The following is a 24,161-nucleotide window of genomic DNA, read 5'->3' as shown; positions in this document are numbered from 1 at the left end:
GGCCCGCCTCGTGCCGCCCCCGCCCCGCCTTCTCTGGCACACACGAAGGCACTGGAGCTGCCGGAAGCAGTTCCGCGGTGGCTGTCGGGATCGTGGTGATGTGGCCCCCCCGCTTTCCCTCTCCCCGCCCCGGGATGTCGGAAGAAACCAGGCAGAGCAAATTGGCTGCGGCCAAGAAAAAGGTAAAGCGCGCCGGGTCACGGCCCCTCGACCCAGCCCGAGCTCCTCCCGACGCCGGGAGCCTGGCGAGAGTCGGAGTCCCTCCCCAGGCTCCCGGGACGAGCCCCCTCGGTGCCCTGGGCTCCCCAAGCAAAGTCTTTCCAGCCAGCCCCGCCCCCTCAGCCACCAGGCCCCCGCCCTCAGTCGCCCCTGGGTGACTTTGGCCAGTGACTCTCGGGGGTCCCAGCTCTAGTTCCTCAGCTCCGGACGCCCTAAACCGGACCTCCCTGGACTGCCTTCCAGGACCTGGGTCCTGGCCCTGTGCTCTCGGATCCGCGACCCAGGCGTTGTTACTGAGGAGTGGAATGTAGTGACGTCACAGTCCCTCTGAAAACTGTCATTAGTATCCTGAGTCCCGTCTTTGATCTTCCCACCTGCTCACCTGAATGTTTGCACCCCTTTTCCGACTGCTCTGGTTGGGCACCAGTTTCCACCTGGAAGAAAGCTCGCCTATGAAACCTAGTGCAGAGACGCGTTAGGCTCCGGTACCCCTGTCACTTAGCCATTACTGTGAGGGCTAAACGCTTGTCAGTGCCCCTTGTTGACATGGAAGAACGGGTTTGGGTTTTGTTTTTCACAGTTTTCTATTCTCTGGCGAGACCAAAAATCTCTTAGTTCTGTACATTTGAATTCCCTATGATTTTGGAGCCAGTGCCCTTCAGTCAAGAACTGCTTGTATAATGTGGAGCAGTTCCTGGGAAACTGAATGCACAGCTTGATATTCTCAAACTGGGGTGCTGAGCCACATGATGAAGCATATAGTGGAGTTCGGGGGTGGGGCGAGGGGGGGTTTGCTGGAGAGATGGCTCAGCAGTTAAGAGCGCTGGCTACTCTTCCAGTTTCCAGCACCCACATGGTGGCTAACAACTGGCTTCGATTCCCGTTCCAGGAGAATTCAGTGCCCTCTTCTGACCTCCACAGGCATTGCATGACACAGGTGCACCTACATACATGCAGGCAATACAGTCATACACATTAAAAAAAAAAAAGTGGAGTTAGAGATGGAGTTTTCTTAGATTTGTAAGATTGTAAAGACATCTCTCTGAAATGACGCTTGGGCATCATTTGTTCTTGTTCATTGTTCTTTCTGTTCCAGGTTTACTAATGCTGTGCTTTCAGTGCTTTTGCCCTTGCTATGATATGTTGACATAAAAGTTTAGGAAGTACTGATGTGTAGCTCTAATGTGTTAAGAAAGGAAGGGTATAGCTAAGTTGGTAGGGTGTTTGTCTAACACCCAAGGCCCCAGGTTCACATGGGATTCATAAAACCTGGGTTCAGTATCCAGCTTAGTTGGCACAGTGCTTGCCTAGCATGTATGAGGCCCTGGGTGGGATCCCCGACACTGCATAAACTAGGTATAGTGATACATGCCTGCAGTCCACGAACTCAGGAGGTAGAGGCAGGAGGATCAGGGGTTCAAGGTCATCCTTTTTCACATATGGAGTTTGAGGCCAGCCTGGTATATGTGTATATATGTATGGTATATGGGGCTATATGTGGCTCAGTGATAGAGTACTTATGTCTCATGCATGATGCAATAGGTTCAATTTCCAGCATTGCCAAAAAAGGAAACTATTGACTTGGGGTTGTACTAACAATACTTTGGCTAGGGAGATGGCTCATTGGTTAAAGTGCTTGCCGTGAAAGTAGAAGATTTGAGTTTGTATTCCTAGAACTCACATAAAACCCTACACGGTAGCATTCATCCAATCCCAGCTCTCCTATATCAAGATGGGAAGCAGAGACAGGAGAGTTCCTAGAAGCTCAAGGGTCAGCTAGCCTGGTGTGTGCAGTGGAAGGTAAGGACCAACACCGGAGGTTGTCATCTGACCTCTACATGTGCTCCATGACAAAGTCTCTCCTCACCCCTCCCTCCCTTTTTCTCTCCTTCCCTCCCTCCCTCCCTTCCTTCTCCCTCTCTCTCCTCTCTTACACATGCACACACAGATAATTTTTTTACTTCAAAGGGAAGGGACAGACGATATCTAGTTTTAAGCCTCAATATATAGTTCTTGCTTCCGTGGGTTTTTTCTTCTGAGACAGGATAGTGCTGTAAATCCAGGTTGGCTTCAAGTTCTTGTTCCTCCTTCCTCTCCCAAGTGTTGGGATTACAGATAGGTGATACCACACCCAGCTAGTTCCTGCCAGCTAAATGTTTACTCTTTCTTCTTTACCTCTAGTTTTTTCCCCCTGAGGGTTACAAACCCCAGAGCTGGGAATCAAAAGATTGAATTTAAATTCCATGTTTGTATGTAAGTCTGAGTGTGGGCGTGTGTTGCTGGGCTTGGAGCACAGGGCTTCCTGCTAGTCAAGTATTCTACTGAGCTCCGTTCCCAGTATTCTTAGCCATGCTGTTTCTTCAGTCTCTCTCTCTCTCTCTCTCTCTCTCTCTCTCTCTCTCTAAGACCTTTTTTTTTTATTAGTCTTTTTGACACAGGGTCTCCCTGTAGTCCCAGCTGTCCTGGATTCACTATGGAGACCAGGCTGGCTTTGAACTCCCGAGAGATCCGCCTGCCTCTGCCTCCTGATTGCTGGGACTAAAGGCGTGTGCCACCATGCCTGGCTGTGTTTTTTCAGTCTTTAAGTGGTTGTTACAATACCTTGTAGGGCTGTTGGTGGCATTACATGAGACAGTATGTATTTTATGAAAACTCTCTAGGAGGGGTCTGGGATGTAGTTCAGTTGGTAGAGTGCTTGCCTAGCTTGCATAAAGCTCTAGGCATGATCTCCAACACCTTTTAAACTGGATGTGATAACACATGCCTGTAATCCTAGCACTTTTGAAGGTGCAGACAAGAAGATCAGAAAGAAGTTCAAGGTCATCCTCAGCTACATAGTGAATTGGAGTTCAGCCTGGGCTATGTAAGACTTTGTCTCAAAAAAAAAAAAATCCAAAAAAATGACAAAAAACACAATAAGCCGGAGATGAATACAGGGTAAGTGGTTTTCATGAGGAGGATGTAAACACAGTCAATGGCTTTCAGGAGGATCACTGCTTTCTTTTCCACAGCTGAGAGAATATCAGCAGAAGAACAGCCCTGGTGTTCCCACAGGGGCAAAGAAGAAGAAAAAGATTAAAAATGGCAGTAGTCCTGAGAGACCCTCTGCTGATGATTGTCAGTCACCTGAGGATGTGAGTGTTGGCTGTCAGGCTCCTGGGGACGGGGCTGCAAAGGGCGGTAGAGGGCTGTGGTTGGTATGGAAGAACTGTCAGTTCCTGGTTAAAAGGTGTGGCTTTGAAGGCTGGGAGCATACCTCAGTGGTAGTGGGCTTGCCTTGCATGCATGGGACCCTGGGTTTGATCCCAGCACAGAAAAAAATGAATCCTGGTTTTGAATCTCCACCTCTCCATCTGCCAGAAATATGATGAGATTTAGGACAAGTTGTGTAAAGATAGGGGTAATATTGTTTAATGTGTATTTATAAAGTTTAAATGTGATTGGTGGTTTTTATTAATTTTCTGGTAGAGATCCTGGTGTGGCATTAACAGTGATTAAACAATAGTTGATGTTTGATTTTTCTCAGTTTAGGGGCAGAAGCCAGGAACAGTACTTGCCCCAGCCTCTTCCAAGGCAGCAACAGAAGAGAGTCTAAAGGCTTTTTTGTTTTGGGATTTTTTTTTTGTTGTTGTTTGTTTTTTGGTCTTTTTGAGACAGGGTCTCCCTGTAGCCACAGCTGGTGTGGAACTTGCTGTGTAGCTGTGTAGTCCAGATTGACCTTGAACTCAGAGATCACCTGCCTCTGCCTCCCTAGAGCTGGGATTAAAGGCGTGCGCCACCATGCTCAGTGAGAGGATCTAAGTTTTCAGTCCATCTTTTTTCAGTCCATCTTCATGATCAGTTTGCTGGGTTACCTCAGGAAAATCCCGTTTTCCCGTCTTAGTTTTTGGTGTCTGTTTTTGTTTTGTTTATTTTTTGTTTTGGTTTTTTTGAGACAGGGTCTTACTATGTAGCCCTTGGATGGCCTGGAATTCACTATGTAGACCAGGCTGGCCCCAAACTTGCAGAGACCCATGAGCCTCTGCCTCTCGAGTGCTGGGACTAAAGACATGTACCATCACGCTTGGCCTGACTTAATTTTTTTTTTTTTTTTAATCTTAAAAGATGATACTGGATTGGATCAGTGCCTTGTAAACTTGATTTTTAGCTGTAGCCCCTGAGTAAAAGTGAAGACTTATATGAAGAGTCTGGTTTTGAAGGTGGAAATGGGGTTCTGGGGCCTTTCCAGATGCTCCCCACTTCTTGAGCCTCAGGAAAGGGTCTTGTGTGTGTTAAAGAGTTGCTGCATTGGTCACGTGAACTGACGGCATCACTCATGACTGACCTGTCATTGACTTTGATGGCTGCCTTTGGTAAGGCAGCCAGTGGCTGCTTGGAGGATGGCATAGGCCCTGGTGTTGCTCTCTGCTCTAGAGTTTTCCATTTCCCTGGACCAGTCTCTTCTTTCTTCTCTGAATTTCTTGCCTCGCTCTAAGCCGCTTGTCTCTTTCTCCCCCTGCCCTTGTTTTTCCTTCTCGCCTTCTGTAGATTCAGGACATTCTGAAGGTGTTGGTGTCCGACCTTAACCGTTCCAATGGGGTAGCGCTCCCCCCATTGGACAAAAGGAAGGTGAGGCAGTGCCCAGATGCCCTCTGGCTTGCTCTCCCAGCTGTGCATGTCCCAGAGACTTCTCTGCTTTGGGGGACCTGCTGCCTCTGGCTTATTTTATGTTGCTACCATTAACCCTCAGTCCCCTGTGTCTGCTTCCCCAACTGCTTGGTTGATTTTTTCCCCCCTCCGCCACATCATTTCTCATCTTGGAGAAGGTGAGACACACCTTGAAACTTAAAGCTGATTGGGGAATAACTTTCAGATCAGGTGTGGGGATTTGGGCTTATGAATGCCCAGTATGGTGCTGTCAGACTAGGGCAGATGAAGACAAAAACACCTTCAGGCCTTGCCCTCTGGACATCTGTCTCCAAAAGACTAGTAGACCACAGAAGTTTGTGATTATTTTTTATTCATTTTGGTTTGAAACTTAAGAACATAAGGTTATGAGATGGTGAATCTACATTATAATTTCATGGATGGAGGCTATGTTTTTTTTAAAGAACTAACTGTAAAAGTAAAGGCAACCAACTGACGGGTGACCAGGACGCTCTGCCTTCCATCTCTCTAAAAAGTCATTGGGCCTTCTTAGCAAAGGAATTTTAATACAGTAGCAGAAATAGAAGCATCCAGGGCTGATACATGCCTGTAATCCCAGCACGTGGGAGACTTGAGACAAGAGGTGGGTAAGTTCCAAGCTAGTCTGGGCCACAACAAGCAAACACAAGACTAGATGAACAGGGTAAGATGCACGCCAAGGGGGGCTGTGCGACCTCTGGCATACCTAATGTGGCATCATTCCACATGCTGAACCAGGGAAAGATTGGTTCCTAGTGCACTAGGGGCTGGAGAAGGGCATTTGTGGATACTTGGAAGATGAAAGGTGGGTCGTGTTCACTCACATGGAGAGCTGAGGAGCAAGGGAACAGTGCACTCACAGACAGGGACATTTCAGAGATACAGGGAGTCCAGGTGCAATAGGACTTGGAGATAGCCTGCTCTGGATGTGATTTTAGTACTTTGTATTTAGCATGCCCTAGGGACATCTGCCAAGCCAGAGGAGCAGGCTTCTGTCCAGCTGAGGGAGTGGCCTGAGCCAGGGCTACATTCTGTTGGACTTGGGTATGGGGAGAGGAACAGAGTGAGGACTGTCAGCTGGAGTGAGACACCTTTGCAGTCAGCAAAGCTGATCCCTGCCGGGTGTTCTGGTCTGCACAGGTGCTGTGATGTAGTTTGTCAGCTCAGGGAGCTCTGTAGGGGGTGGGTGTAGGTCTACAGGAAACTTGTAATCATATATTTGGCTTTTGCTCTGCTAAGGGGTCAGTCACACAGGAGGTTGGGGGCCTCAGTCTCCTCATTGGAAAAACACTAATCTGAACACTCAGGCCCCTGCATTCTAGAAATGAAGACTGTGTATTTTAACTCTATCTCCAGTAACGGCTTTCCATGTAAGCTTTCTGCTTAGGGAACAAAAGCCTGTGATTGCCATCTCCTGAGCAGAGCTGGTAATGTGTCCAGAAATGGGGAGTGATGGAGAGATGGCAGGGATTTCTGAACACTTTAAGAACTTCATGCTTAGCTCCAAGTCTCAGCAGTGGGGAGTTGCTTGGTTGCTCACAAAATTGTTTATGTTTATTTAAAAGTACTCTGGCAGGGCATGGTGGTCCATCCCCGTCATCCCTACTCTTAGGAGGCTGAGGCAGAAGGATCTCAAGTTTGAGGCAATCTGAGCTGCATAACGCATTTGAAGCTAACCTCGGCTTGAGAGAGAGAGGGTGATCAAACCTGTCTAAAATGAAAACAAAAAGCGGCTCAGGAAAAATACTTTTTTGCTCCTCTTGTGTGTTTCTATGTCTAATCCTAGAGATGAATGTTCCCAAGATGCCACAAGGGACCCAGAGCCTGGGAGGGTCTGTGGCTGGTAGCGCCAGGCTCCCGTGATGCACATGCTTGACAAGCTGCTGTGTCCCTGCTCTTCCCCATTAGATTCAACTGTAGGTGTTGTCAAAGCAACACCTATGGGTGTTCAAAGCTAATAGACACATGGGATTCCAGGGTCATGGTCAGCTACAAAGAGTGAGGCTCATCCTTAGTTCACCAAGGCTCTGTAGCACTTGCTCAATAGAGGGACGGCGACGAGAGTATCAAGAGGCTGGAACTGAAAGTTCCAGAAAGCAGGCAGCCCTCTCTCTGGAGAAACGCATGGCGGCTTCCACCCCAAACCTGCTTCCCTGGGCAGGCCTGGGCTCCCTGGCAGTCTTCTCTCTGTTTTCCCGTTCTCTGCCCCTCTGGCCTGGTGGGTGTTGGAAGATCTATAAGCCAGAGACTTGTTCTGAGAGTTAGGCCTGAGCCTGAGGAGTGACTGGGCACAGCTGGTCAAGCAGGTAGTTCCAGTTGGGGAAATGGGAAGACTTCCACATGCCTCCAGGTCCTGAATCCTGGGATTGGTCACTAACGCTGTTCGCTGTTCCTAGGAAGGTCGTGTGATGGAGCCAAAGGGCAGATGTTGTTCTCTGCTTTCTGAATCAACAAATGCAGCCAGTGCTTGGGGCGCTGGAGTGGGGGTGGGGACCAGAAAGCAAAAGGAAAGGGGCAAATTGGTTATATTCACCATGGTGACGAGTCCACCCACGAGGGGGGGCCCACAGTCAGGGTCATGGTGAGAAAGCCTAGCTCTCTGGCTCCTGACTTGGGCATTTCTACCACTGTGGCTGCCACGTGTCAGAGCTCCAGTGAGAACAGGGCCTTGGGGTGTTTAGGAAGGAAGCCCTGCAGTCCCTGCTTTGAGCTTTGGCCGTTGAAAATGCTCCCAAGTGGCCTGAGACCTGGGCAGACTGTGTCTACCCCAGTAGCCCCCAGCATGTGTGACTGCCCAGCATGTGTGACTGTCCTGTGACTGTGGCTGCACTACCCTTCCTGCCCCACCCCCTCACGTCCACGGCAGTGAGGCACCTCTCCGCATGATGTCCTAACCCCCTGCTCTGTTCTGACAGGCGCCCACAGACCTCACTCCTCCTGTACCACCAACTGCCGATGATGACACTGTGTTTCTCGGTGTTGTCCCTTCCCCTGATGCTGAGCTCACTAGCATGGCGTCTCCGCAGGTTTGTGCCTTTTGCCTGTTGCCATCCTGTCTGCTTGCTCTGTCCTTCTTCCCAAAGGACTCTACCTCCAAATGCTCTTCTCTCTTCAGGTAGCTGGGTCCCCACAGTCAGGTGTTCCTCCTGGGGTCTGGCATAGGGAGGCCAAGACAGGGGAGACTGCGGGGAAGGGTATTGGGATGATGAGCGTGGCTTACCTCCTCCTGGGTGACCATCAGAAGTTGAACGATGACCTGGTTTGTTTCAACCCAAACAGAGCCACGATGCTGACAGCTGCTCTAATCTCATGGAGGAGACGAAGTAAGTGTTCCCTGCTGAGGGAGTCAGGGCAGGCTGTTCCCATCGAGCCACCTGTACCCCTGACCCTGTGTCTCCTTCCTCAGCACTTTCTCATCAACTGAGAGCCTGCGACAACCTTCTCAACAGCTCAATGGTCTTGTGTCTGAGGTACCACAGGAGGGGCCCAGAAAGCAAAGCAGGTGGAGGGGCCGGAAACCGCTGGGAATGATCACCGAGGCAGGGGTTCCCGGGAGGCAGATTCAGGAGAACCTCTTGTCACCGAGGCAGGGGTTCCCGGGAGGCAGATTCAGGAGAACCTCTTGTCACCGAGGCAGGGGTTCCCGGGAGGCAGATTCAGGAGAACCTCTTGTCACCGAGGCAGGGGTTCCGGGAGGCAGATTCAGGAGAACCTCTTGTCACCGAGGCAGGGGTTCCGGGAGGCAGATTCAGGAGAACCTCTTGTCACCGAGGCAGGGGTTCCGGGAGGCAGATTCAGGAGAACCTCTTGTCACCGAGGCAGGGGTTCCGGGAGGCAGATTCAGGAGAACCTCTTGTCACCGAGGCAGGGGTTCCGGGAGGCAGATTCAGGAGAACCTCTTGTCACCGAGGCAGGGGTTCCGGGAGGCAGATTCAGGAGAACCTCTTGTCACCGAGGCAGGGGTTCCCGGGAGACAGATTCAGGAGAACCTCTTGTCAGATTCAGAGAAGGCTTGGACCCGCACCACCGTGGGTGACGTGGTTTGATCCTGGATCAGAAAGTGCAGGTGACTACTGCCTGGCAGGAGAGCGATGGTGGGATAAGAACCATGAGGAATTACACAGCGGGACATGAGAGGCGGGGCCACACAGGCAGGAAAGCAGATTCTGGTCGTTGTGGAAGTTAGGAGGTTGGAGGGATTAGACACTGAGAATGACAGAACGTCGCTATATGAGGTTTCGTCTCTTCCAGTCTACGTCCTACATCAATGGGGAGGGCCTCACATCTTCTAGCATGAAGGATCTGGAGGTGAGTGACCTTGGACCATGGCCCAGTGACCCTGAAAGCCTACTACCCATCTCCTCCAATGGGACTTGGGTGCCCGCTGCCAGATGAGACAGCTCACCCCCCCCAACCCTAATGATGCTCTCTCTACCTCTCCCCCATCCTCCTCCACCTCCTCCTCTCTGCATGCGCCTCAGAGCCGGTACCAAGAGCTAGCAGTAGCCCTGGACTCCAGCTATGTAACAAACAAACAACTCAGTAGCACGATAGAGGAATTGGTAAGAGTCCAGTGGGGTCCCCAATTCCTGCTGTCAATCCTGGGATCCAGTTTTCCCTTGGGGCGCTGAAGAAAGGGGTTGGGGGCCCCTAGAACCAAGGGGGAAGGGAAACCTGGGGCCTCAGTCTCAGCTAGAGGCACCTAGAGCACATGGCTCACCTTTCCCCTGCTCCCCACCTTTTCTCTGTTCTCCAGACACCCTGCTTAAGACCTTACTCCACTTGTCCTGGGGTTTGTGCTGCTAGTGAGAGGGAGCACAAACGCAACTGGCTGTCAGCCACCCAAGTCCTGCCCTTGCTCAAGTCCTAATTTGCTCTCTTTGATTTTGCCAGGCCATTCCCTGGGCTTGAGTTTCATGTGGAGGCAGAACTAGAGCGTGTCAGGCCTCTTTCCACTCTAGGAGGCATGGGTTTAAAGGCTCACTGGTCTATCAGAGTCAGGGAGAAGAGAGCTTACTTATCCTTAGTCCTGTGTCTGGGTTGTGCCTGCAGGACAGTTATGCTCAGTTATTAACACACCCTTCTAAGTCCCACGCTGGCTGAGGGTGGGCTACTTCTCCAACTCTGTTTCTAGAGTTGTCGTTCTTTAATGAGGACCCAGGATCAGACCTCCAGATATGTAGCTGTGAGTGAAAGCAGCCAAAACCCAGACTATTTCCCTGGGAGCTTGAGGAGTTTGTTGCTTCCTGTCCCCATGGGATCTGAATGCTTTTTTTCCTATCCTTCCCCACCCTCCTGCCCTGTCTTGGTCTGGGGAATGGCATAGAACGAGCCAGCCCCAGTCAACCTTCCTTGACTCTTCCTACAGAAACAACAGAACCAAGACACTCTGGATCAGCTGGAAAAGGTAACATGGTTTCTGTGTTTTCCCATTTCATGGCTGCTTGGGTTAGGGAGGCCTTAGAAGTAGTGGTCTTGTCTTGCCCACTTCTAGCTTGGAGAAGGCTCACCCCACAGGGTCCCCGATAATCTCGTCTCATTGGTGGACCTGTCCTGAGCCACAGGTGGCTTTTTGGGGGCATGTCCTTTGCTGGTGTGTTGAAGCCTCACCCCTAAGAGCTGCTGCTTCCTTCTGCCCATAGGAAAAGAAAGATTATGAGCAGAAATTGGCAAAGGAGCAAGGAGCTCTAAGGGAACAGCTGCAGGTGAGTGGGCTGTGCACTGCCCCGTCCTCCAAAGAGCATTTCTTTCCCTTCTCTCAGCACTTGTGGGCTTTCCTCCCAAAGGTTCACATTCAGACCATAGGCATCCTGGTGTCTGAGAAGGCAGAATTACAAACAGCCCTGGCCCACACCCAGCAAGCAGCCAGGCAGAAAGCAGGTAGGACTCGGGCACCCCTTCAGCCTTGCACCTGACTCCTTAGCAGACCTGGGAGCTCTTGGGGTTCCATTTCAACCTACCTCATTCCAGGAGAATCTGAAGATCTTGCCAATCGCCTGCAGTCTTCCCGACAGCGTGTGGGAGAGCTCGAGCGGACTCTGTCTGCTGTGTCCACGCAGCAGAAACAGGTGGACAGGGTGAGGCCAGTCACCTCTCTTGCCACAAGCAGTCTAGCTTCTTGGTGTGGAGTGAGCCTAAAGGGCTTTTCTGCAGGGTCCAGTGTCTTGCTGCTGAAAACAGCACTGGTTGTTTCTTGTTGGCTTTTGGTGTGTACTTGGTAGACGAAACCTGGGGTGAGTCAGCTGCAGTACAACTTGGGGAGTATTGTGCAGATCTGAGCACTGGAGGCCGAACCTAGAGGCAGGTGCCTGCCATGTCCTTAACTGGCTGTGGCCTTGGCCAAGTGCTAAGGAAAGGGATATGACGCTCGGGCTCTGAAGGTTCCGTAGAACCTAGTATGGTACTATTTGTGGAGAGGGGATATTTGTGTGCAGTATGCATGAAACATGTATTGAGAAGATTCATAAACTTGGGGTTGGGAACGGGGTGACTGGGAGACATTTGCTTCTATGCTTTCTGAGTTTTGGACTATGCAAATGGACCATCCATACGAAGGTGAACAAAAGACAAGTTTAATTTCCTCCTCCTGTCTGCAATCTCATCCTCACAGGGTAGGGAAATGGGCCTAGAGACTTAGACCACCCAGAGTGTTCAGTTCCCAGCTCTGCCTAAGTGACTTTAGGCCAGTACTTTGCTTCTAATACACTATGTTTCACCTAAACGGTAGAAGTAACAGTAACTCCCATGGCAGGTATGAAGAGTGAATGGGATTGTCAGCCTGGTGCTGGTGAAGTACTCCGTAGAAAGCAGCAATATCACCAACAGCAACCAAGAGTTCTGGGCAATGCTGGAAGGGTGACTTTTTTTTTTTTTAAGCTCAGAATCCTCTTGCCTCAGCTGAGGAAACAAACAGCCTTGTACTGCTGCATTCAGGTTTCAGTTCCTCTCTCTACCTGTTCCATTCCACGAGTTATTAAAAACAGATGAATGAGCCAGGTGTAGTAGCTCACACCTGTAATCCCAGCATTTAGGATGTGGAGACAGGAGGATCAGGAGTTAAAGGCTAGCCCCATCTACATGAGAACCCTGTCTCATAAAACCAAAACAAACAAGATAAATGAGCATGGTAATACATGCCTGTAATCTCAGCATTGGGGAGGCTGAAGCAGAAGGGTTGTGGATTCAAGGTAAGCCTGAGTTACCCTGTTTAAAAACGAAAAAAAAAAGGCTGGGGTTATAGGTCAGTGGTAGAACAATTGCCGGGCCTGTACAAAGACTTAAGTTTGATCCCCAATAATTATTAATTCAAACAAGTAATTATTAATAAAAACAAACCGTGAAGGCTATGCCTGGTGGTATGGACCTTTAGTCCCAGCTGTTGGGGAGGCTGAGGCAGGAGGATCATCTGAGCCCACGCAATTGAGGCCAGCTTGGATTGTGAGACTCCATCTCAAAACAAACACATAGAAACACAAATGAGACCATGAGCTTAGACATGCCTTGGAGAAATGTCAGCTGTGTAGAGGGGGAGGGAGTGCCACTGTGGAATGGTTATTGGCACTGTTGGTGTTGTACCAGCTACCTCTTCGGTCTGCCAGATCCAGACTCCATTCCCTTTATTTGCAGTGCAACAAGGACCTAAGCAAAGAGCGAGACACCCTCAAGCTGGAGTTGTACAAGAACAAGTGAGAGGGGAAGGAAGCTGAGTGGTTTGGGAGCCTTTGTGTGTGGAATGGAGGGAGGTCAGAGGGGACAGGTTTGGGCATGTGGAGCTGTGCTCTAGTCCCAGCCATGCTTCTGAATTACAGGGTGGCCTCAAGTAGCTCACATCCTCTCTGTGGCCTGTCACGTGTGACTCAGTTCCTCATGTCCCTTCACATGCATTTTTCTGTGGCTGTGTGGCAAGGCTTATGGGTCAGTCTCCAAAGTGGGTCTTTCTGTTCTTGGTTCATTCCATCTTTCTCTGCCTCTGGCCACAGCAAAAATAACGAGGACCTGAGGCAGCAGAACTCAGAACTGGAAGAGAAACTTCGAGTCCTAGTGGCAGAGAAGGCAGCTACGCAGTCTGGGGTGGAGGAGCTGCAGAAGAAGTTGGAGATGTCTGAGCTCCTGCTGCAACAGGTGAGAAGGCACAGCCTGGGCTGCTGAGGCCAGGTGCACACACCACACCGTCTCCAGCATCATTGCGGGTGACTTCCAGCCCAGTGCTGGGAGGTTTCGATCCTCCTCCTGGTCCTGCCATAGAATTCTCCAGTCACTGCTTAATGCTGGAGCCTGATCACATCTGTGGGATCAGAACCTCGGTGATGGTGATATGGCTTAAGTATCACCTTTTGTTCTTCTTTTTTCCTTTTTCTCTTAACATTTTTCATTATTTTTAATGTGTATGAGTACATTGCCTGCATGTATGTAAGTGCAACCATGTTACCTAGTGTGCAAGGAGGTCAGAAGAGGGCATTGGATCCCCTGGAACTGGAGTTACGGATGGTTGTTAGCTACTATGTGGGTGCCAGGAACGAAACCAGGGTCTTCTGCAACAGTAGCCAGTGCTCTTAACTGCTGAGCCATCTCTCCAGCCCCCCCCCGTTTTTCTGTTTTGTTTTTTTTTAATCATTTTTTGAGACAGTCTCATTAAATAGCCCTGGCTGGCTTAGAACTTGCTATGTACCAGGGCTGGCCTTGAACTGACAGAGCTGCCTGTCTCTGCCTCTACTGTACCTGTTTGTTTTGTTTTTTTGTTTTTTGTCGTTTGATTTTGAGGCAGGGTCTCTGTAGCCCAAGATGACCTGACTGGTTCTGAATTCATGGTGTTCCTACCTTAGCCTCCTAAATGCTGAGATTGCAGGTATAAGCCACCATGCCTGGTCAAAAAGTCATCATTCTTTTTCATTCCCATGGCTAGCGTGGCAGTCTGTTCACCTCTTCTGGTCCTTTTCTTACATGACATTGACCAAACTGTAAACTGATCCTCGCTCACACTTGGGGGAGCATTGTGTGACACAGCATTTGCTCCCCAGATCTAAACTTGGTTCCCTCATGCAGTTCTCTAGCCAGTCTGAGGCCTCTGATAGCAGCCAGCAATTACAGCATGCCATGGAGGAGCGGGCACAGCTGGAGACCCATGTGGGCCAGGTAAGATTTTGCAGAGGGATGGGAGAACATGACCCCCAGTGTGGCCTGAAGCAGATAAGGACCAGTGACAGCCCTTCCTAACTTGTGCACTGACTATGCAGCTGAGGGAGTCACTGAAACAGCTCCAGATAGAGAGAGACCAGTATGCAGAGAGCCTCAAAGGGGAGAGTGCCATGTGGCAGCAGAGGATGCAGTGCATGGCGGAGCAGGTGAGGCCTGGCTCTGGGCTCCCGTGTCTTTCTGGGTGTCAGTGGAGTACAGCTGGAGGGGTGATGTGTTTTGGTTTTATGGAGGGTGGACCAAGAGGGGCCAGTGCTCTTTCCCTCTACCTTGGGCAGGTGCACACATTGAAGGAGGAAAAGGAGCATAGAGAAAGTCAGGTCCAGGAGCTGGAGACCAGCTTGGCTGAACTCAGAAGCCAGATGGGTGAGTGGGGCAAGGGTGACCTGAGAGCAGGAGTGGGTCCAGGGGCTGTGAGGGTGGCTTCAACTGCCAGTGAGACAGATGGATGCAGGGCATTGTAATAGAGGGAAAGGGGTCTGTGCCAGGAGGTGGCAAGTCATGACAAGTCAAGCCTCCATGTTCTCATGTACAAAGTGGAATGGCAGCTGGACGTGGCGGTGCACACCTTTAATCCCAGCACTCGGGAGGCAGAGGCAGGCGGATCTCTGTGAGTTCAAGGCCAGCCTGGTCTACATAGTGAGTTCCAGGTCAGCTGGGGCTACAGGGAGACCCTGTCTCAAAAAGACCAAAAAATACTAGGAAGTGGCTTGAAACACCCTCATCTGAGTATGAGACCCTGACAGTCAGGAAGCCAAGTCTTGGGCAGGGAGCCTGACTCAAGAGCTGACAACAGAGGCCTGAGAAGCCAGAGGCCAATCCCCTTCATGTGTGTTCTTATTTTCCCAGAAGAGCCTCCTGCTCCAGAGCCTCCAGCAGGGCCCTCTGAGGTGGAAGAGTGGCTAAAGGCAGAGGTGGAGCGGCTGCAGAAGGAACTGGACAGCTTGACGGGACAGCTGCGTGCCCAGGTGCAGGACAACGAGAGTCTGAGCCACCTGAACCGGGAGCAGGAGGAACGACTGCTGCAGCTGGAGCGGGCAGCCGAGCGCTGGAGCGAGCAGGCAGAGGAGCGCAAGCAGATCCTGGAGAGCATGCAGAGCGACCGCACCACCATCAGCAGAGCGCTCTCACAGAACCGAGAGCTCAAGGAGCAGCTAGCCGAGCTGCAGAACGGCTTTGTTAGGCTGGTGCGTAGTCAGCCCCTCACAGACAGGGTGACACACCCCTTCTGGTCGGTCCCCCAAGAAACAGGCTGCTGTCGACCTCACATAAAATGAGGTGTGGAGGCACCTTGTGAGCCAGAGCCCTGAGGGGTGTGGGGATGGTTCTCCAGCCTTCCCTGCTCTATGGGAGAAGGTGCACACCCAGGTCTGGGGGTCCCAGCCATACTAGGTATGCTGACTGCTGCTTTTGGACAGACCAATGAGAACATGGAGATTACCAGTGCACTGCAGTCAGAGCAGCATGTCAAGAAAGAGCTGGCCAAGAAGCTGGGGCAGCTGCAGGAGAAGCTAGGAGAGCTGAAGGAGACGGTAAGGCCTGCCCCGTGTGATGCCACCTTGGAGACAGGCACGACTCTGGGGAGGGGAGGTGCAAGGCCCATCACAGATCAGCTGCAGCCTCGGGGACAGGCACCCCCAGAGTTCTTCAGATTAGCCTGTGACTATTTCTCTATTAGTGGTGGGTAGGCCTGGCCTGCTCTGCATCCATGCTGCAGGCCAGGAGACTCTTCATCGTAGGTCAGGGGTGGTTCTGTAAGGCTCTGGGTTCAGGCTGGAATCAAGTCTCCTGGTTAATCACTGTTCAAATACTTCATGTCACTGAATTTAAAAGATTAGCAGTTTCCTTGTAGAGGTATTAAGGATTAAATGAGAAATATGTACAAATTATTGGGTTCGAGTAGTTTGCACTGAGCAGATGTGGGTTGGCCCCAACTGCTTTTCCATGTTCTGGGGCCTAAAGTGGTAAGGAAGGTTGTGGAGTGTGAGGCTGGGTGTGGAGACTGAGCTTTGTGACCCTCTCATTTATGGGCTCAGATGTGGAAGCCAGCCACTGCCTGCCCTCATGCCAGGCCTTCCTGCAGGTGGAGCTGAAGAGCCAAGAAGCTCGGGGTCTGCAGGAACAGCGAGATCAGTGCCTGTCCCACCTGCAGCAGTACGCTGCCGCCTATCAGCAGCACGTGGCTGCCTATCAGCAACTGACCTCTGAGAAGGAGGCATTGCACAAGCAGCTTCTGCTGCAAACGCAGCTCATGGACCAATTGCAGCATGAGGAGGTGCAGGGCAAGATGGCAGCTGAGATCGCCCGCCAGGAGTTGCAGGAGGTCCAGGTGAGGCAGCTGCTGAGGCTGCGCCCCAGTGGGAGGACCTGGTCGGCTCTGTACCTTCTGACTCTCTCCCGGCCCCTTAGGAGCGCCTGGAAGCTACCAGTCAGGAAAACCAGCAGCTCCAGGCCCAGCTGAGCCTCCTGGCTCTCCCTGGGGAAGGTAAGAATACTGAGTGACCCTTAGCAGAATAAAGTTTGGAGAGGCTTTAAAAATGGCTGCATGTTTCCAGGCAGTGGCTGGCCTTGGGGTGCACTGTGTGGGCACAGAGGTGGGATCTTGGTTTCTTCTGGTCCACTCTGCCTTGCCTACTGGGGTTGCCAGAGGAGACAATCTACTGTCTGCCCCCAGGAGAAGAGGACCATGAGGAGCTTGATGAGGAAGCTCCCCGGCCCAGTCTGACCATCCCAGAGGACCTAGACAGTCGAGAGGCCATGGTGAGCTGGGCTGTGCCCTGCCCCTTCTTTCCCACCCTCCCTAACTCTGGTCCCTTTGAATACACTGAGACCTTGCTTCCATGCCCTCTGATTTCTCTTGATCGTCACACCTTTCCTGGGAACCAGGGGTCAGGCACCTGTCCATCTGGGAACAAGTGTACTGCTGAGGTGAGGGGAAGGGTTTACCTCTACCTCCTTGCCCCCTTGGCCCTGAACATTTGCCCCAAAATACACCCTGTCTTGTGTGCAGGTGGCATTCTTTAATACAGCTATAGCCAGTGCTGAGGAAGAGCAGGCCCGGCTCCGTGGGCAGCTGAGGGAGCAGAAGGCACGTTGCCGGAGTCTGGCTCATCTGGCATCCCCAGCTCAGAGCAAGCTGGAGAAGGAGGCTGTGGCCCCCGGGAGTCCAGGTGACTCTGTGTCTGGGGAGAGCCACCAGGCCCTAGAGGTAGCCATGGAGAAGCTGCAGGTGAGTGTGTCTTTCTCACAGGGGCTGGGCAGAATGGGACCAGACAGGGCTCCTGAGCCCTGAGACATCTATCTTGGCTCCAGAGCCGCTTCCTGGAGGTCATGCAGGAGAAAGTAGAGCTCAAAGAGCGGGTGGAGGAACTTGAACATTGCTGTATCCAACTCTCTGGAGAGACAGACACCATTGGTGAGGTGGAGCCCAGCCTAAGGCAGCAGGGGCTGCACATGGGGTGGATCTGGGGAGCCTTCGTGTCTGAGCACTGTCCACCCGCCTATCATCCCCACAGGAGAGTACATTGCCCTCTACCAAAACCAGAGGGCAGTGCTAAAGGCGCGGCACCTGGAGAAGGAGGAGTACATCAGCCGACTGGCCCAGGACAAGGAGGAGATGAAGGTAAGGCCCTGACACCTCTGTGGTCTGCGTCTGGCTAGGCCAGGCTGGCGCCCACACTAAGTGCCTCTCCTCCAGATAAAGCTGCTGGAGCTGCAGGAGCTGGTGTTGAGGCTTGTGAACGAGCGCAATGAATGGCAGGGCAAGTTCCTCGCAGTTGCTCAGAACCCTGTCGATGTGCCTACCCCAGAGCCTGCAGGCACTCAGGAATTTGGAGCTGCTGACCAGCAAGGTGGTGAGTAGAGCCCTTGGCTTGGACAGGCAGGTGGATTTGAGCAGGTCCAAAGGAGAAGACTTTCAAGGCATACAGAGCCATGACCCTTTCTCTCTCTGAAGATCTCAGGGAGGTAAGCCTTGCTGACAATGTGGACCCTGCACAAGGAGAAGCTGGGGCACCCACTCCCCTTGAGAACCCTACTGCACAGCAGATCATGCAGCTGCTCCGTGAGATTCAGAACCCCCGGGAACGGCCAGGCCTGGGCAGCAACCCCTGCATCCCCTTTTTCTACCGTGCTGATGAGAATGACGAAGTGAAGATCATGGTTGTCTAAAAGACTGATGCCAAAGCCTCGAGAAGGGCAGCCAAAGGTTCTGCCCCAACCCAGTCCCTTCTCAGTCATCTTTTTTATCCTTATGGTAGCAAGACCCAGACCCCCTCGGGGTTGAGGAGGCAGCTCAGTTGGCACAGGGCTTGCCTAGCATGCACAAAACCCTGAGTTTGATCCCTAGCACCTCTTGAACTGGGATTACACCTGTAATCCCAGCACTTGGGAGGTGGAGGCAAAGAGAATCAGAAGTTCAAGGTCATCCTCATCTACCTAGTAAGGCCAGCCTGGACTACAAGAGACTGAAAAAACAAAGGATCAGACCCTCCTATCTTAATGGCAGATACAAATAGGTATGTATAGGTCCTTTGCCATCTTGACCAGGGCTGCTTTACTTTCTAAACTCCTGTTAGAGAACAAGAGCAGAGAATCGGTGATTGAACAGCCTGCTTCTCTGGATGAACAGAACCCCCGGTGGCTTTCTCACCAAGCTGTTTTTCATCTGGAGGGCCTCAATCCCTGCTCAAGGCACTCAGGCAGAACAGCTGGGCAGCCCTCAGGCCAGCTGCAGCTCAGGCTGGCACTGGCATGTTTGCAATCAGTGGGACTCCTAACTTTCTATCCATCTCTCCTCCCATTTGCTTTTTTCTTGAGATAGGGTTTCCTGTGTCCCAGGCTGGCCTTCAACTCACTACAATTTGAGCTTCCACTTCTCCTGCCTCACTGTATACCATGCCCAGTTTCATGCACTGCTAGGCAAGCGCTCTACCAACTGATTTACATCCCCAGCACTACTACCTTTTTCTTTTCTGTGGTGATGCTGGGGATGGAACCCAGGGCCCCGCACATCCCCAGACTGACGCCCATCTTCTTAGAGGCACTTTAGGGCAGTGGGACTGGGCAGCATTTTTATGGGTCCCTAGGCTAACCGTAGGCCAGGTAGGCATCCTACTCAGGAGGGCTTCCATCTTAGAGGCACTTTGGGCAGGGCAGGGCAGGGCAGTGGGTACCATTCTCTCAGGCCTTATGATAATGTGGGTAACTGTATGCCAGGCAGGGCAGAGGCTGTTGGGGGGTGGGCTTCCCCTCCCCCGGTGTACATATTGTACCTGTGTACCATTTTGTATATTCCGGGGTAGGGACACCCCCTGTATCATAGTGGAGGTTGGAGCTGGCAAGTGGGGAGGAGGTTCTAATAATTATTTGGGGCTGGGAAATTTATTTATTGGTAGAACAGGACAGAGGAAGGGAGGCAAAGACGGGGTGGTAGCACCCTGCTGATGCGGCTCCTCTTTATTTTGCTTTTTACTTGTGAATAAATGGATTTAGCCATACTGCTGGGCCTTGGGTGTTGTTTCTGTCACTGCCCTGCCATTAGCCTCAGGTTCGCACTTAGCAGAGAGTGTGTCTTGCCAGCAGAGGGCAGGCTGCTGGCCTGTGTTGAAGCCTCCCTCTAAAGTGCCCAGTGGGGCTTCCCAGTCTCCAGGACCTGTACACTGCTTTTTGAAGCCTGGAGATTCCTGTTAGAGTGCCACTTAGAAATGGGCAGACCTTCCCTAATAGGCAACAGAGTCAAGCCTGATCTAGGGTGTGGATGGAACGCCAGGTGCAGCACCTAAGGGTGCCAACTTCCAGGCCAGGACTCTCCCATTCTATTCCCCCTGCTCCCCAGGCCTGTCCACGTACGGGGCCTGTTCCTGTTTTCCTTCAGACTGAAGACCCCCGCCCATGCCCACCCTCCATGCTGAGTCCATGGTCCTATCCCCAGTGGTGGAAGCTCAATTTGTAGGATGAGGACCTGCTAACCTCCAGGTGCTTTCCAAGGCCTTACAGCACCCCTGCAAGGGCCCTTCCTTAGCCTGCACCCAGTGTTTAAACTTTCCCCTCCCCAGCAGCTCCACAGAGACACGAACCAGCAGATGACACACTGTTCCCCATCATCCAGAAATGGGTTTTATTCTCAGCTGAGACAGCAAGACTGGTGGTGATCAGAGACGCACACAGCTGCCAGTGCAGCACCCCCATGCTGTGGGGTGAGGGATGGCTAAGGGGCTGGCTGTCCACACACCAAGAGGACAGGGAAGCTCACTCACTGGAGGTGGCACACTGGAAGGGGGATGCCAGGGTGACAGCGTTCCTTTGTAGCAGGGCCACAAGGACAGCAGGGTGGTTGATTTCCAACGCTACAGGTGAGGCTGTGTCAGCCATATGTGTATATATATATATATACATATATGGATATTTATAGATATTTATAGAATGTCGCAGGAGCAATTCCACAGAGGGACACAAGTTTTCACCAACATCACACCTGGATGTGTCAGCTCACCACTACAATAGACTAAGTCACAGATGAAGGGGACGCTTTGGGACCAGGGGAGCCACTGTCAAGTCACAGAACAGCTGTCCAGGCAGGCTTGGTAAGGGAGGTCTCCGAGGAGTAGGAGGGATCTGGTTAGAGGTCGAAGGGGGGCCTGGGGCTCTCAGGACGGGACGGACTTGCCTGACCCGATCGGCTGGCAGTTGGAGAGGAAGCCAAGAGAATAGGAAAGAGAAAAGGAAGGAGAGCTGGTAAGGCAAAAGCAGCCACCTCCAACAGAGGCAGAGGGGACAGGCAGGAGTGGGGACAGGCAGGGTTTCTGGAAGAGAGGTGGACGGACAGCTGATGAATGGAAAAGGGAAGGTGGGAGGCACCAGAGGGAGCTGGGCCATAGCTAGCAGGTAGTCTGGGCAGAGGCTGGGTGGCCCTCTCTTGCCCCACACATGGCCTCTCACACACCACCCAGGCAGTGCACCCACAGGGCCTCCCTTTTCTCTGGTCACTCTCCCATCCCACTGGCCCAGGGCCACCCCTAGTTTGAGGGAGTCCCGTGTGACAGCCGTGAGGCAGGAGGAGGAAGCTAAAGGGAATGGCTGGAGGGAGTGCTGGAGGCCCCTCAGGTGGTCAGAAAGCCCAGGAGTCCTCTGAGGGGACCCTGGGGAGGCTGGGAGACAGGCAGCCGATGCCTGTGGCTACAGACTTATAAGTCTAAGAGGGGAGCCTCCGCTGGTCGGGGGGCTGCAGGTCGCGTAGGTGAGGCTGGGCCCTTCCTGCTGGGGAAAAGCAGAAGAGAGCGTCAATGGCTGGGGAAGAGTTGGGTCAGGGTCACTGGGAGAATTCTGTGCCCAGACAGAACTCAGAGAAGCTGACTTCCTTAGTCAACGGACACTGCCCATGGCCTTGGCTAAAAGACAGGTCATCCCTGAGAGCAACAGGCCAAGTAGAGGAGCCTGTGGTCTGGATGTGGTGCTGAATCTGGGGCTGAGGACACGCCTTCCGTCACAGGTGCACAAAGTCAAAGAAGAAGGAAAAGGGGCTGTGTGTCTTTGCCTTGCCTGTGAGCTGCACCATGGGCTGAGACTGTCTAAGGCTCCTAGGCTTTCTGAAATCAACCAGCCAGAGTCTTGGCTCCATTCATGTCCAACTGCCATGCTTCCCCTGTGGTGGACCCCCAGGATGGGAGCTGGATGCTCTACCTCTGCAACACAGTGCAGATTGGGTATGTGTGTGGCACCCACAAGATGAAGTTCAAAAGCTTCTAGCCCCCACTTGGAGGCCAGCCACACACACACCCTCTTAAGTTCCCAGTCCCTACACTGAACCATGAGTCTAGTGTCTGACAGCGCTAGAGAGCACCCACATCTGCCAGCTCCGGCAGGAAGCCTGTCCCAAGAGCCCTTGGCTCAGCCAGGGAGACCCCGGGCAGTGGCGCTGAGTCCCGAGGCTCACTGGGAAGTGAGGTGAGAGAGCCAGCTGGCAGAGGACAGGAAGAGGGAGTCTGGAGCTGCAGAAGGGAGAGGGAGGGGCCTGCTTCCCAGGTCCCGATGCGCCCTCAGTGTGGAGCTGGTGCAGCAGGGAGGACAGACACTGTTCATGCAGCAGACTTAGCAGAACCTACCGTGGCTGACACTCCTCAGGGGTCACTGATAGTGATTCTGAAAGACAGCACGAAATCAACAGGGCAGTTCACACACACAGGTGGGCCAGGCCTGAGGGTAGGGGACACACACACGCAAACGCCCGGGCGTGCACACACATGCTGTGAGGCCCCAAGGCCCTGCATGCACACGCTAACACCCATGCTCACAAACACGCATACACCCCTCCCTCACCTCCCTGTGCCCAGCACCCTCACTGGCCAGTACGTGCAGCACAGATCTGGGACATGCAGCCACTCGGCACACTGAAGCACACGCGTGGGCTGTCACAACACAGAAGCTTGCCGGCACACAGAAGGCCTTTGCACCAGCTCCCTGCACACTTGTGCCTGGAGTGTTGAGAGGGTCACTGCTCCGTAAGGGACAGGGCTTGCATTCTAGGTCCAGCTGTCACTTCTCTGCCCAAGTGCCTTCCATGGCTCCCAATAAATCGAGTCTCAATCAATCTCTTCTGGCTTCGGAGGTCATCTAACTGCCCCACCCTACAGCCAGATTTGCCATTAATAGAGCATCCCAATGACCATCGTCTCCCTTGATCTGACCCTGCCCTGGGAAAATGGCAGGGCACTTATCATTTGGAAGAAAAGAAACTGAAGCCCTGGGAGGGAAAACAACTTGCCTAAAAGGCCAGATGAACCAGCATATCTGGACTCCCCCTAGTCCAGCTCCTGCCCCATGGCATGCTGCCTGCCTTTACCCTACCTGCTTTGGTCAACAGAGCCCCATGGAACAGGCCCATCCCTGCCTTGTTTGGTGTATGGGGGCTAGACCCCCAGCCCTACCCTCCAGCCATCTGGACACCTAAAAAGATGCTATTGGTCTGATTATCTGTTTTTCCTCAGAGACTGGCCAGTGGAAACAGGGCAGACTGAGTCAGATACTAGACTGAACTTCCTGAAAAGTGGGTCATAGATCAAGATGGAAAGCCAAAGGACGAAGTAAAATCCTTTTCCCTGGAAACCTCTGGCAGTGGGGTGGCCTTCACTTCCCTGCCCCTTACCCTCTACATGCATCATATGGGTCCAGACCAGCAGACTGCCCATGACTCCCAGACCCCTTCACTGGTTGTTTCCTGTCGACACCAGGCCTAGGTGCCACTCTCACATTCACACCCGTGTGCACGCCCACACGCACATCACACATCTCGCTGGTCATACAATCACAACCTGGCCTGATGCTGTGGGTCAGAATCTGGACACCACCCTAGGACAAGAGTCAGGGCTGGGAAGTGGGTCATCAAGATAGCCCTGAATGTAACTGAAGAAATTCACATGATCCAGGAGAGGAGCTGAGATCTGAGGTAGGCGCCCCGGGAGTTCAGAGGGGAATGGAGGACGAGATGGAGGAGGGAGCGCGAGAAGGTTTTAGGAATGCAGTGTGTGGAACGCCAGGAGAGAAAATGAAAAGAGGAAAGCGCCATGCAAGTGCTGGGAAAGAAGGGGGCGCATGGGATGAGCCCCAGATCCCCCTCCCCAGAAACTGCCACCTCTGGGACTCAGCGCCCCCTGGGGAGCAGAGCCCCCAGCTCTCGGCATTGGCGCCACGAACCCAGCGCCTGAGGTGGAGGGAGAGGCCAGCTGCTGGGGCCACTCCACCTCCCTCTGGGTCACGTCTCTCCCTCCGTGTCCTGCCCCTACTCACCTGGGGACCCCAGGCGGGGCGCGGTTGGGGCGCGAGGGCACCTGGGGAGGAGGCCCGAAGGGGTCAGGGGAAGCCCCCGGCCTGGAGGGCACGGGGGGCGCCCCCCCCAGGGCGGATCCAGCAGGCGGAGGCCCAGGAGCAGGGCCCCGCGACCCGGGCCGGGCTGGGGGCACGGCGGGGGCTCGGCGCTGAGGGGTAGGGCTGGACGTGGGCGACCTGCGGGGGACACCGGCGGAACCCGACCAGCGATGAGCGGCCCCGCCCCCCGCGGGGCCCCCCCCCCCCACCCCGCCTGCCCCCCC

At 52.9% G+C, this 24,161-nt stretch overlaps 2 protein-coding genes across 29 annotated transcripts in view; one reads left to right on the top strand and one right to left on the bottom strand.

Moving 5' to 3' along the window:
- The first annotated feature begins 47 nt into the window (after nucleotides 1–47).
- LOC103727574 (golgin subfamily A member 2) lies at nucleotides 48–19,595 on the top strand. 12 transcript variants are annotated; one of them, XM_029559920.1, is made up of 28 exons: nucleotides 48–182; nucleotides 3,231–3,353; nucleotides 4,747–4,827; nucleotides 7,800–7,910; nucleotides 8,164–8,207; nucleotides 8,291–8,354; nucleotides 9,136–9,192; nucleotides 9,366–9,446; nucleotides 10,253–10,291; nucleotides 10,527–10,589; nucleotides 10,671–10,764; nucleotides 10,855–10,961; nucleotides 12,511–12,569; nucleotides 12,864–13,005; nucleotides 13,927–14,016; nucleotides 14,118–14,225; nucleotides 14,355–14,442; nucleotides 14,929–15,263; nucleotides 15,495–15,608; nucleotides 16,160–16,405; nucleotides 16,486–16,561; nucleotides 16,751–16,836; nucleotides 16,963–17,004; nucleotides 17,087–17,305; nucleotides 17,389–17,491; nucleotides 17,592–17,698; nucleotides 17,774–17,930; nucleotides 18,032–19,595. In XM_029559920.1, exons 1-28 carry the CDS (start codon nucleotides 99–101, stop codon nucleotides 18,244–18,246), a joined length of 3,135 nt encoding a protein of 1,044 aa, XP_029415780.1. In that variant the 5' UTR covers nucleotides 48–98; the 3' UTR covers nucleotides 18,247–19,595. The 12 variants fall into 12 exon arrangements, with proteins under 12 accessions (XP_029415780.1, XP_029415777.1, XP_029415800.1 ...); XM_029559917.1 differs by having other exon boundaries at nucleotides 14,926–15,263; nucleotides 18,032–19,594; XM_029559940.1 differs by lacking the exon at nucleotides 9,366–9,446 and having other exon boundaries at nucleotides 14,926–15,263.
- A 570-nt stretch (nucleotides 19,596–20,165) lies between these two features.
- The window catches only part of Dnm1 (dynamin 1), a 50,472-nt gene continuing 46,476 nt past the window's right edge, over nucleotides 20,166–24,161 (bottom strand). For 2 of the 17 annotated variants that reach the window (XR_003848242.1, XM_008825454.3), the window contains exons 21-23: nucleotides 23,860–24,075; nucleotides 22,179–22,215; nucleotides 20,166–21,330 (exon numbers count right to left, since the gene is read on the bottom strand). Coding sequence is in view for 12 of the 17 variants with exons in the window: in XM_008825454.3 (XP_008823676.1) it covers nucleotides 22,194–22,215; nucleotides 23,860–24,075 (238 nt within the window). In the remaining 5 variants the exon portion in view is untranslated. Of the gene's footprint in view, nucleotides 21,334–22,178; nucleotides 22,216–23,855; nucleotides 24,076–24,161 lie in introns of those variants that run through there. The other 15 variants (XM_008825462.2, XM_008825481.2, XR_606965.3 and 12 more) reach the window with 12 other exon arrangements.

The sequence above is a fragment of the Nannospalax galili genome, unplaced genomic scaffold, assembly GCF_000622305.1.
Source record: "Nannospalax galili isolate Female #2095 unplaced genomic scaffold, S.galili_v1.0 scaffold290, whole genome shotgun sequence".
In the NCBI taxonomy this organism is placed as follows: Eukaryota; Metazoa; Chordata; class Mammalia; order Rodentia; family Spalacidae; genus Nannospalax; species Nannospalax galili.
The sequence above is the reverse complement of the archived record's forward strand: the minus strand, read 5'-3'. Positions and strand labels throughout refer to the sequence as shown.

What these genes read in the sequence shown, in the direction of transcription:
- LOC103727574 (XM_029559917.1), top strand. Translation starts at nt 99, where the DNA reads ATGTGGCCCCCCCGCTTTCCCTCTCCCCGCCCCGGGATGTCGGAAGAA. An exon ending in CTAGCATGAAGGATCTGGAG is followed by an intron (nt 9,193 to 9,365) that starts GTGAGTGACCTT and finishes CATGCGCCTCAG; the next exon opens with AGCCGGTACCAAGAGCTAGC. An exon ending in TGGAGACCCATGTGGGCCAG is followed by an intron (nt 14,017 to 14,117) that starts GTAAGATTTTGC and finishes CTGACTATGCAG; the next exon opens with CTGAGGGAGTCACTGAAACA.